The 13289-nt window shown below is 44.1% G+C and overlaps 1 protein-coding gene across 1 annotated transcript in view; it reads right to left on the bottom strand.

Annotated features, from left to right (window-relative positions):
• Positions 1–10346, bottom strand: part of LOC124037065 (ephrin type-B receptor 1-like) — a 173257-nt gene extending 162911 nt beyond the window's left edge. The window contains exon 1 of the mRNA XM_046351699.1: positions 10142–10346. Coding sequence (XP_046207655.1) covers positions 10142–10199 — 58 coding nt within the window. The 5' untranslated portion in view covers positions 10200–10346. The remainder of the gene's footprint in view (positions 1–10141) is intronic.
• Between the last annotated feature and the right edge of the window lie 2943 nt (positions 10347–13289).

Raw genomic sequence — 13289 nt, 5'->3', positions numbered from 1 at the left:
TCTACCTGGAACCAAAAAGGGTTCTACCTGGAACCAAAAAGAGTTATCCTATGGGGACAGCCAAGGAACCCTTTTGGAACCCTTATTTCTAAGAATGTATGACATGTCAGATTGGTGGGTTTAAAGAGGGCTTTATTTTTGTCCTTAAGGAGGAAGCTATTTTAGCACTCATTTGTATTAATTCATCCATCTATCCATCCATCCATCATACTGTCATGCCCCTGCATAAACAGATATGGAAAGGTCATTATCATTAATTGGATCAGCCAACACTTTCTGACACACACTCACAGCCAGTGCAACTTTGCTATTCTAAAAACCTCCATTACCTCAGATGGGCGTACACTCGAGTATGTCATTTTCCATGCTTTCACACTCTTCACAGTCCTCCCTCTCTCTTTAGTTGCCTTTCACTATCTGTCTTCCCTGGTGGGATAATCCTCCTGAAACATCCATCATGTCTGCTTATGGAGCCATATGCCCAGAGAGAGACTCCTTAGGTGGCTGGCACATTGCCTGCCCTTAAATAGTGTATCTGCTCTTCCAATAATAATTCCCCATTATGTCAGCTAATGCTCCTGTGTCAGTGGACAAGGAACAGATGAGGCAGGAACCTAGGAGTGATGTCCCTCCCTGCTACAAGGGAGAGGGCCCAGACCTTATACAGGCCTCAAAGTACATGGGCAAATCTGAGGCCCATTTTCTCAACCAACTCACACAGTGCTTGTGAAAAGGCCGTTGAGTTCTGGTAGTGCATTTGACATTCATAAAAATCAACATTTTGTCTTTGCCTCTGACTCTGTGGGAGAGCTATTATGTTTCAAAATACGGTGTGAAATTAAACGTAAATCAACTTTTTCACCAAATGTAATGCATTAGTATTCTGTCATAAATGCCACGTTTAAACATTTCTAAAGGAGCCCACATCATCTACATGCTGGTGACAGTTGGCTAGCACTGCTTACCCAGCACATTAATAAGTCTATTAAAAGACCAAAAAGAAAGAGTACTGAAGTTGCCTTGTGCTAGAAACAAAGAACCCTTTCTTTAAAATGCCTTTTACCTTTTGTTCTTCAAACGCAATCATCTATTTTGAAATCAAAGCCATCAAATCATGTTCGCTATGCAAATTGCAGAGGGGGGTTGGGTGGTTCAGCTCTTCAGATCGCTTTTGTCTCTAATGGTGTTTTCTATTTTTTCTATTTATCAGCAAAGGGACTTCATCATCTTCTGGATGGTCTTTTTTTGTTTTTGTATTGCAGTCAACTGCAGCAGAGCAAGATTTACACTGAAAAATAAGTCAGCGAAAGAAAGTAGGCTTCATTCTATAACTCCACACACTAACTGGTTTTGTGTGCTCTTAGGTGTGCTATTGGGCTGGCACGGTATTTGTATTATCGCATAACCGACCAATAGGGATGAAGACCATCATAAAAATAAAATACAAGTCATAACAGTATTTTTTAAATGTTTTTTATGAGTCGGCAAACTTTACCCAAAATCAGTCAAGTAAAAGTAAGACTGATTCACATCTAACAGCTGATATAAACATTATGCTTTGGGGCTGTTTTTCTGCAAAGGGACCAGGACGACTGATCCGTGTAAAGGAAAGAATGAATGGGGCCATGTATCGTGAGATTTTGACTGAAAACCTCCTTCCATCAGCAAGGGCATTGCAAATGAAACGTGGCTGTGTCTTTCAGCATGACAATGATCCCAAACACATTGCCCGGGCAACGAAGGTGTGGCTTCGTAAGAAGCATTTCAAGGTCCTGGAGTGGCCTAGCCAGTCTCCAGATCTCAACCAAATAGAACATCTTTGGAGGGAGTTGAAAGTCCGTATTGGAGATCTGCATGGAGGAATGGGCCAAAATACCAGCAACAGTGTGTGAAAACCTTGTGAAGAATTATGAAATTCCATCCCTAACTATAAAAAATCTGAAATTTCCATCCCTAACTATAACATTTTCCGACAAGATAGAACTGCCAAGGGCGGTGGAGTTGCAATCTACTACAGAGATAGCCTGCAGAGTTCTGTCATACGATCCAGGTCTGTGCCCAAATAATTCGAGCTTCTACTTTTAAAAATCCACCTTTCCAGAAACAAGTCTCTCACTGTTACAGCTTGTTACAGACCCCCTTCAGCCCCCAGTTGTGCCCTGGACACCATATGTGAATTGATTGCCCCCCCATCTATCTTCAGTATTCGTACTGTTAGGTGACCTAAACTGGGACATGCTTAACACCCCGGCCGTCCTACAATCTAAGCTAGATACCCTCAATATCACACAAATTATCAAGGAATCTACCAGGTACAACCCTAAATTCGTAACCATGGGCACGCTCATAGATATAATCCTGACCAACTTGCCCTCTAAATACACCTCTATCATCTTCAACCAAGATCTCAGCGATCACTGCCTCATTGCCTGCATTCGTAATGGGTCTGCGGTCAAACAACCACCCCTCATCATTGTCAAATGCTCCCTAAAACACTTCAGCGAACAGGCCTTTCTAATCGACTTGGCCCGGGTATCCTGGAAGGATATTGATCTTATCCCATCAGTAGATAGCCCTTGGTTCATCCCAGACTTGACTGCCCTTGACCAGCACAAAAACATCCTGTGGCATTCTGCATTAGCATTGAATAGCCCCCGCGATATGCTAATTTTCAGGGAAGTCAGGACCCAATATACTCAGGCAGTTAGGAACTCTATCCCCCCCTGCATCTTCACCCAAATCCAGACAGCTGATGTTCTGAAAGAGCTGCAAAATCTGGACCCCTACAAATCAGCTGGGCTAGACAATATGGGCCCTCTCTAAAATGATCAGCCAAAATTGTTGCAACCCTATTACTAGCCTGTTCAACCTCTCTTTCGTATCGTCTGAGATCCCCAAAGACTGGAAAGCTGCCGCAGTCATCCCCCTCTTCAAAGGGGGAGACACTCTAGACACAAACTGTTATATATCTATATCCATCCTGCCCTGCCTTTCTAAAATCTTCATTAACAAACAGATCACTGACGATTTCAAATCCCACCATACCTTCTCCACTATGCAATCTAGTTTCCGAGCTGGTCATGGGTGCACCTCAGCCACGCTCAAGATCCTAAATGATATCATAACCACCACCGATAGAAGACAGTACTGTGCAGTCGTCTTCATCGACCCAGCCAAGGCTTTCGACTCTGTCAATCACTGCATTCTTATTGGCAGACTCAATAGCCTTGGTTTCTCAAATGACTGCCTCACCTGGTTCACCAACTACTTCTCAGATAGAGTTCAGTGTGTCAAATCGTAGGGCCTGTTGTCCGGACCTCTAGCAACCTCCATGGGGGTGCCATAGGATTCAATTCTCGGGCCGACTCTTTTCTCTGTATATATCAATGACGTCGCTCTTGCTGCTGGTGAGTCCCTGATCCACCTCTACGCAGACGACACCATTCTGTATACTTCCGGCCCTTCTTTGGACACGGTGTTAATAAACCTCCAAACAAGTTTCACTGCCATACAACACTCCTTCCGTGGCCTCCAACTGCTGACAAATTCTAGTAGAACTAAATGCATGCTCTTCAACCGATTTCTGCCCCATATTGTATCCACCACTGCGACCTGTATGCTCTCATTGGCTGGCCCTCACTACACATTCATCGCCAAACCCACTGGCTCCAGGTCATCTATAAGTCTTTGCTAGGTAAACCCCCGTCTTATCTCAGCTCACTGGTCACCATAGCAACACCCACCCATACCACACGCTCCAGCAAGTATATTTCATCCCCAAAGCCAACACTTCCCTTGGCTGCCTTTCCTTCCAGTTCTCTGCTGCCAATGATTGGAACGAATTGCAAAAATCACTGAAGCTGGAGTCTTATATCTCCCTCTCTAACTTTAAGTATCAGCTGTCAGAGAAGCTTACCAATCACTGTACCTGTACACAGCCAATCTGTAAATAGCAAACCCACAACCTCATCCCCATATAGTTATTTATCCTCTTGCTCTTTTGCACCCCAGTATCTCTACTTGCACATCATCATCTGCACATCTATCACCCCAGTGTTAATGCTATATTGTAATTATTTTTGCCTCTATGGCCTATTTAATTGCCTTACCTCCCTACTCTTCTACATTTGCACACACTGTACATAGATTGTTTTATTGTGTTATTGACTGTACGCTTGTTTATGTGTAACTCTGTATTGTTTTTGTCTCACTGCTTTGCTTTATCTTGGCCAGGTCGCAGTTGTAAATGAGAACTTGTTCTCGACTGGCCTACCTGGTTAAATCAAATTTAAAAAGGGTGTCTGCACATCTGTCAATCCATTTAAACGTGGATGTGATATCTATCCTTGACGGAATTCAATTTTATCCTGATATTGGTAAATCAACCCTAACAACAAGGTAATTGGCACCCCAATATCTCCCCTATAGCTTATTGATCACCAAGGGTCCAAAACAGTCAAATCACCATATTGCCCTGTGGATTTGCAATGGGATAAGAAATGCATCAATGATTGGGCTGTTCATTCAAATGTGTAATGTTCAGGTCTTTCTTCTCCTGTGTTGTTCCATACACAGACTAATAAGAGACATCATCAATAGTGCCAGAAGTATGACAGCTGTAATTTCTCTCTCTCCTTCTTCTCCCTCTATCTCTCACTCTCTCTGAAGTCAAAATAAGTACACTCCTGAGGTCATAAACCCAAAACAAAGCATTTAAGGCTCTAAGAGGGATCTAAAATGGCCACTCGGGAAGATTCACGAGGTACGTAACAGCTTTATGGCATTGTTTCCTGGGTTTAAAAAGGAAATAAGGGCTGCAACATATTAAACGAACGAGGTTGTGAATCATGAGGGGAAAGAACTGGGTGGCAAAGTGAGTCCATGGTCACACCCACAGGGAGTCCGTCTCTATCCTTACAAGACAAGCAGGCTGAAAATCACATGATCAGCATTGTCCACTAAAACAGCAATGACACAATGCAACTCCTGTTCATCTACATTACTAGACATCTGAATACAAATAGGAAAGACAGAAGTAGAGATTGGCCCTCAAGTGCACTAGCAACTGGAATGACTCTCACCCAGATGGGAACACTTTTTAAAAAAGCCAAGATTGACAGCCAGTCTAACTCGGCTGTTCACTCCAGTATCGAGGAGGAAAGGAGGGCAGAGAAGAAGAGGGCTGTTGCGTTCTTTTTTTCAGTACTCCTGCTTCTTAAAAATCAATACCTAATTACCTGAAAATGCTTTTTTTTCAGTTTACGTCAGCGTCAACTGCAGAGACTAAGAGGGGAGAGGGGGAAGAGGGGGGCAAGGTCATTACCAACTTCCTTACTCTATCACCTTCCACATTCCTACACACTTTTTTTCCATCGTTCAAAACTTTTCCTCCCTCTGTTTCTACCACAAATCTGCTGTCCCTTGTTTTGCTCTCATTTTTCTGAAAGGGGAAAAGGGCATGCTGAACAGAGAACACCATACATAGAATATAAGAACAGAACAGTGCCTGAGCATTCCCAAAAAGCAGCTAATAAAATTCTGCTGTATAATGTGCTCTGGGTGAATAGTTTCGAGCATTTGTTTTCTGAGTTTTATGGCTCTTGCAGTCATATGGATATTCACTGAGCAATCCTTCATTTGACCTATGACCTTTGTGGACCAGGACTAGCATGACATTAGAGATGAGGCACCCTTGTCTTGAAGGGTGCCTAAATGGAAAGGACAGAAATAGGATGGCGTGAAACACCAACGTATTTAGGCCTGTCTGGTCCACAATTATAAAGGCGAAGGAAAAAGAGGAAGAGACTTAAGCCTTACAACTCTTACCTACCCTAACAACCTAATTCGCTCCTGCCTCTTCTCCCTCCTCCTTTGGTCTAACACTCTCCTCTGTTGTCCCCTTGTAAACATGTATATTGACTACTATTCAATGTAATAATAGAATGTTTAAAAAACACAAAGCAAAGTCCGTAATCACAGACATTCAAACTTCAAACACAATATCAAAACAAAAACCAATTAGTCTTTTAGCCGGGGGGTTGTGAGGCACACAGAGAGCTCTGTTCGCCTTCACCAGGAGCTGCTGCTACCACTACTGAAGACTTTAATTACCAGGAGAATGGATGAATGAATGACACAGAGAGAGAGAGAGGAAACAGGCCCTGGAGCAGGTCCACGCAGACATAACAATGATTCTTTGTACGGACATAAGGCCCCTGTACCCTTATTACCCTTATGCTAAACCCCCCTTTCCAAAGCCAAACAGACTCAGGGGCCTCTCTCATTAGCCTGTGTCAGGGAGGAAGGGAGGGGCCCCCAATGCCACAGCTTTAAGCACCATCTGTCAGAGCAGCTCACAGATTACTGCACCTGTACATAGCCCATCTATAATTTAGCCCAAACAACTACCTCTTCCCCTACTGTATTTATTCATTATTTAGTTCCTTTGTACCCCATTATTTCTCTCTCTACTTTGCACATTCTTCCACTGCAAATCTACCATTCCAGTGTTTTACTTGCTATATTGTATTTACTTCACCACCATGGCCTTTTTTTTGTCTTTACCTTCCTTATCTCACCTCATTTGCTCACATCGTATATAGACTTATTTTTCAACTGTATTATTGACTGTATGTTTGTTTTACTCCATGTGTAACTCTGTGTTGTTGTATGTGTCGAACTGCTTTGCTTTATCTTGGCCAGGTCGCAATTGTAAATGACAACTTGTTCTCAACTTGCCTACCTGGTTAAATAAAGGTGAAAGGTAAAAAATAAAAATGAAAAACCCCAGCACCGCCACCACAGCCAATGACACGCACTCAGTGACTTACACAATCCACATCCCTCACTAACTCACCACCTCTCTCCCTCTTTCATGCTCTCCTCTCTGTCCCTTTTCCAACAGGCTTGGGGCCCGAGGGAGTCAGAGGGAGTCAGGATAAGGCTAGGCCTGGGAGTTATGGTTTTAAGTAGAGGCAGCATTAACAAGCTAGGGGATATTGTCCATTTATTGAAGGCTAGTTAATAATTAATGTCTTACATGCAAGCTCATTAAAACACAGGGTGATAGTGGGAACATGAGAGAAAAGAGGGAAATGAATAGAATACAAACGGACAGTTAGTGAGAGAAATATGCAGATGCGGTGAAAGGGAACAGGAGGGAGGACAAGGAGGGCAAAAGATGAAAAGAGGAATGAAGAAAGACGACAAGGAAAAGACTCATTAAAACTCACTGCGGATTAGATCAGAGCACTTGATTGTTTGGGTTTTTGGTGTCATTTGAATTCAGAAGACATGTTGAAATATTCACACAATTAACTGTGGAGAATAAAAGGACAGACGAAGAGAGGGAGAAGAGAATTGAAGATCCAATGGTATGGTAGGGAGAGAATGAAGCGAAGCAGAGAGCAGCACACCGACTGCCTGTGAGACCGTCACTGTTGTGAGAGTTATGCTCTGGACCAATCATCACTATAAAGTTGTTTCCCATAAACAGAGGCTTGTTTAATTACTTAATCAACCAGTTCATTAGGCAGCAATTTGCCAGCAACAGGCACCAGTTTTAATTAGGACACAGAGGATTGGTTAGAGAAAGTCCTTCTGAAGGACTGGCTTGATTGGCCACACCATACCCAATGCTCGACAAGGCCAAATAAAGCTTGGGCCAGCTCATTGACAAAGCCAGGGCAATTCACTGATAGGCATTGTTTATGGCTAGATTGTCAAAGCAAGCTGTGGATATTTAATGACAATGACTGCCTAAACATTGGCCAACTCATTCATGGGGCCTGGCCACTAGTAGGTGAACTAAGCAGTCCTCTACTGGGTCCGGCCCAAGGATTAGTCCGGTTATTGTCATAGCCAGGCAAATGGTAAGGGGCCTCACTATATGGCCAGTCAACCCTAATCCACATACTGAGTACAGGTTATACCTAACCACTCTTTTAGCCTTTTCAAAACCCTGCTGTGAAATATTGTATCAAATCAAAGATTAAATATTTGATACAGGGTTTTTTCTCACCATGGTGTATATCAGTGCATTGATCTATAAGAAACCTTAAAAAACAGAGACAAGGGCATTCGATTTGTGCCCAATGGAAGGTCATTGGTTGCACCACTGATGCATGTTGGCAGCCTGGTCTCATAGTCTGGGCGTAACATAGTAAATGTAATCTTGTTCAAATCATATTAGTATGATACGTTGCATTTGGTATGGTTACATAAGACAGAAGGTTACTTAAGACAAAAACAAAAGTAGGGTGGTTGGTTCGGGTGGATGTAAGTAAGTAAGTAGCCTTGCACGAGACAGAATGGCTCATAGGAGCAGGATCCTATCTCCTGTTTCTGTAGCGCGAGGCAGCTTAATATACAAGTACACCCTCCTGAACAGGAAGTCAGTCTATCGCAGAGCCTTACCACCAATCAAACTCATTAATGCGGAGTGCCAAGCTGAGACGTAATGGGTCCAATTTTTACAGACTTTGGTGCAATTCAGCCAGGGATTGAACTCCCAACGTTCCAATCTCAGGGTGGACACTAAACATAAGGCCACTGAGTTGGTCAAGGTGCATTACGCGTGGATGGGTAAGCATATTACGCGGATGTGTTTGAATCTCATCTCAGACAACTTTAGCATATTAGCTCATTAGCCACTTCACAACTTCTTACTAATTTCTAGCTACTTTGAAACTACTTAGCATGTTAGCTAACCCTTCCCGTAACCCAAACCTTAACCCTTTATCCTAATTCCTAACCCAGGGAAATCCATCCCTAGCAAACACAGCTGGTTTTATCCAATTGCATTCTAAACTGAATATCATTATTAGGTGATTATTGGAGTCAGGTGTGTTAGCTGCGGCTGGGGCAAAACTGTGACACCAATCAGGCCCTTGAGGACTGGAATTGCCCACCCCTGCCCTAACCTAGCTAACATTTGTCCCAACAAATTGGAATTCCGAACATGTACATTTAGGAAATTCTAAACATATTGTTCAAATTGCAATTAGCAACATATGAATTGTAATTCGTAACATAACTAAATGGATGGACATCCACAAATTAATACATACTATACTGAAAAATAACATATTGAACTAATTGGAGTTTCCCATATTTAGTTTACTATGTTATGTCTACCCCTGAGTCCAGGTTGGCGTTTACTATGCTATTTACCACATCCATAGCTGATGATGCTTCACTGAGAGCGTCTAGGTATATCAATAAACCTGGTGAGACCAGCCCGACCTGTGGATTCTTCCCGAGTAGCCTACTCAAAAACATCCATTTAGACAAAATCCACATTAAAGTTTTAGATTTTTTTGAAAACCAGACAATCGTTAACATGAGAGGAACAAACCCCGCAAACCTGAAGGAAACGTATCTCATAATATAGTGTGTCGAACAGATAGCATTTAGGGGATGACCTTCTCTACAGCTAACTTCTTGACTGGCACAGCTCCACATCAAAATGTGATTCAGTGAAGTCATCATTTGTGGAGGTTTAGGGGGATATAGTCAAATAAATAAATCATTATAGGTACAATGCCTGTCACCCATCTAAATCAATGACCAGTATGAAATATTCCATGGCGCACCGACTGACTGCATATCCTTCACCAGGGTGCCGGGGACTGGCTGTCGCACGCGTCCCTCATCTGTACTAGCCTATATTTCGGGGAGGTAATATCTTATCAAATAATATTGGTGTAAATAATTGGTGTACTAGGCCTACAGATAGTTGCATTAACATTTAATTACCCCGCGGCATTTAATGATGGTCGTTAATTGAACAAAATTAACCAATCGAAGCCTTTAACGCAAAGATGATATATATATATATATATATCAATAATAAATGGATTCAATGTTCATCTTGTAGCCTAATGATTGAAGGGAATGTGTGACCCAAAAGTCAAAGTCCACCATCGTCTGGGTACCTCTGCCCGCCCTGCATCCATCAGAGGCGCCACGGAACCGGCTCCAAAGTTATCCCATCTAAGATCCTAATAGCTTTCCATTCCTTTAGAAGATAACACATCCACGTGCTTGCAATAGCCATGTTTAGGTAACACATTGTGTTCAAACGCGCTCACACATAGCAATACAATATCATAACTAAAAAAGAGAAACTCCTATAATTTACCTTCCACTGCGTAAACCGTAGCAATCACGCATAAAATCGCGCACAAATCCACTGACATGGCAAAGGTGGTCTGCCTTTCCTCTCCCTTTCAAAAAGGTGTAAACACAAGTCCTTCAGCTGCCACAGAATAGTATTCCACCAGTGATTATTTTGAGTCACATTTCAAACCGTACTGTACGCAGTGTATGAAAACCTAATACTTGGAGGCTTGTGGCACGAAGGGAATATAGGTGAAGCCGGATGCGAGAAAGACCTTGGTCCCCCTCCCCTCCACTTCTCACACCCCTTGAACACCTCTTGGCCAATCACGGAAAGAAGATAGTGGATCTCAAACCAATCCCAGCAGAGGACCCGCACAGAGTCCTACTAACATTTTCAAACTACTGAAAAGCCCCCGTGTTGCCTTGCGCTCATACTGAAGGGAAAGAGCAGCGACTAGTGGTCCAGAGAAAGTACTGCATGCACAGTTTCACCTGATAGGTGTTTTTAATCAAATTAATGTCAGTGATAAATGGTCTATGTAGATAATGTGATTGCATTTACCCATTATTTCTCATCCTATTCCATAAATCTAAGCAGTCCATGATGTTTTATGGCTATGCATAGTCATGAGAGTTATTTCCATAGCCCATGATGATATACTGAATTGTCACCTGTAATATCTGTATTTGATGAGAACAAAACCCATCACATGCAGGACGGCGACCGAATCAATGCATATCTGCCTTCTTTTACGATAGACCAACTTGTTGATTAAGTAGGCTCATAGATTTATGAATGGTTTATGTCCTGCAAGAGACTATGGCGGAGTCTTTTCCAACAACTGTGTCCATTACTGTGTCATCATGGCTTTGCATAGGAATTTTGAACGGGTGCATTGAGGTGAAAAAGTGTTGGCCTATGAAATGGTTTGGATTTATGTGTGCAGTAGTTATACTATGGGATCGCATGACCCTGCAGTTGGATAACAGGGGAAAGACCACTTCACCAGCCAATCAATCACGTTTAGCCTTCTTCACCTGAGGAAGAGAATAAGGTTTGTGTGTGTGTGTGTGTGTGTGTGTGTGTGTGTGTGTGTGTGTGTGCGTGCGTGCGTGCGTGCGTGCGTGCGTGCGTGTGTGTGTGCGTGCGTGCGTGTGTGTTTGTGTGTGTGTTTGCGTGCGTGTGTGTGTGTGTCTGCGTGCATCTGCATGCGGGCGTGTGTGTGTGCATAACTCACACACTACAGAACATTGAGAATGCTGGCTAATTTGAATGTTTGTTCTTGGTAATTCAATGATCATTTGTGTTTGTAACATGAATATTCCATAATTACAGGACATAAGTCAACTATAAGTGTATAAATCATTATTTTCTACCACTGATGTCCTCTATACATATATACATATATATATTCCCTTTCCCTATACAAACACCTTGAAAGTGGGTTGCCAGCATGAAAATTAATTGCGCGCCACTTCAATGTACTTTCTGCTATTTTCTAGAATCAAACTGAATTAATATAATAAGTATTTAGAAAAATGTGGAACACTTCACGTTGTAATGGTAATTTGAGTAATAAGAGTAATAAGAATAAATAGTGTCTAAATGCATAGAGTGTTGCATTAAATGTAATATGTATACATTTATTTCCCATTTTATATGTTAAATAATTTTGCGCATTGCATGGAATATACAATTACTTGCTGCCCTCACTAATTTTACTGTCTGCCTAAATAAGGGTGGAGAAGGCAAGAGCCTGTGAATCAGCAGCCCAGTCAGACAGACAGACCACACAATAATGTAGGCAGGGTGTGCCAACAGCCAGTGCTCTTCCCCTTCACACCCCACTGTGTTCTGTCCCCCGCCACTGTTCTCTAACCCCTCACACCCCACTGTTCTCTGCCCCTTCACACCCCACTGTTCTCTGCCCCTTCACACCCCACTGTTCTCTGCCCCCTTCACACCCCACTGTGCTCTAACTCTTCACACCCCACTGTTCTCTGCCCCTTCACACCCCACTGTTCTCTGCCCCCTTCACACCCCACTGTGCTCTAACTCTTCACACCCCACTGTTCTCTGCCCCCTTCACACCCCACTGTGCTCTAACTCTTCACACCCCACTGTTCTCTGCCCCCTTCACACCCCACTGTTCTCTGCCCCCTTCACACCCCACTGTGTGCTCTAACTCTTCACACCCCACTGTTCTCTGCCCCTTCACACCCGCTGTTCTCTATCCCCTCACACTCCACTGTTCTCTAACCCCTCACACCCCACTGTTCTCTAACCCCTCACACCCCACTGTTCTCTATCCCCTCACACTCCACTGTTCTCTAACCCCTCACACCCGCTGTTCTCTATCCCCTCACACCCCACTGTGCTCTAACCCCTCACACCCGCTGTTCTCTGCCCCTCACACCCCTCTCTGCCCCTCACACCCCACTGTTCTCTGCCCCCTCACACCCCACTGTGCTCTAACCCCTCACACCCCACTGCTGCCCCTTCTCTATCCCCTCACACTCCACTGTGCTCTAACCCCTCACACCCCGCTGTTCTCTATCCCCTCACACTCCACTGTGCTCTAACCCCTCACACCCCACTGTTCTCTGCCCCCTCACACCCGCTGTGCTCTAACCCCTCACACCCCACTGTTCTCTCACACCCCATCCCCTCACACTCCACTGTCCTCTGCCCCTTCACACCCCACTGTGCTCTAACCCCTCACACCCCGCTGTTCTCACACCCCACTGTGCTCTAACCCTCACACCCCGCTGTTCTCTGCCCCTTCCCACCCCACTGTTCTCTATCCCCTCACACCCCGCTGTTCTCTGCCCCTTCACACCCCACTGTGCTCTAACCCCTCACACCCCGCTGTTCTCTGCCCCTTCACACCCCGCTGTTCTCTGCCCCCTCACACTCCACTGTGCTCTAACCCCTCACACCCCACTGTTCTCTGCCCCCTCACACCCGCTGTGCTCTAACCCCTCACACCCCACTGTTCTCTGCCCCCTCACACCCCACTGTTCTCTGCCCCCTCACACCCCACTGTTCTCTGCCCCCTCACACCCCACTGTTCTCTGCCCCCTCACACCCGCTGTTCTCTGCCCCCTCACACCCCACTGTGCTCTGCCCCCTTACATGCCACAATGTGGCACTGAAGAGCTGTTCT

Source organism: Oncorhynchus gorbuscha, linkage group LG06, assembly GCF_021184085.1.
Source record: "Oncorhynchus gorbuscha isolate QuinsamMale2020 ecotype Even-year linkage group LG06, OgorEven_v1.0, whole genome shotgun sequence".
NCBI classification, from domain to species: Eukaryota; Metazoa; Chordata; class Actinopteri; order Salmoniformes; family Salmonidae; genus Oncorhynchus; species Oncorhynchus gorbuscha.
This window is presented reverse-complemented; position numbering and strand designations above follow the sequence as displayed.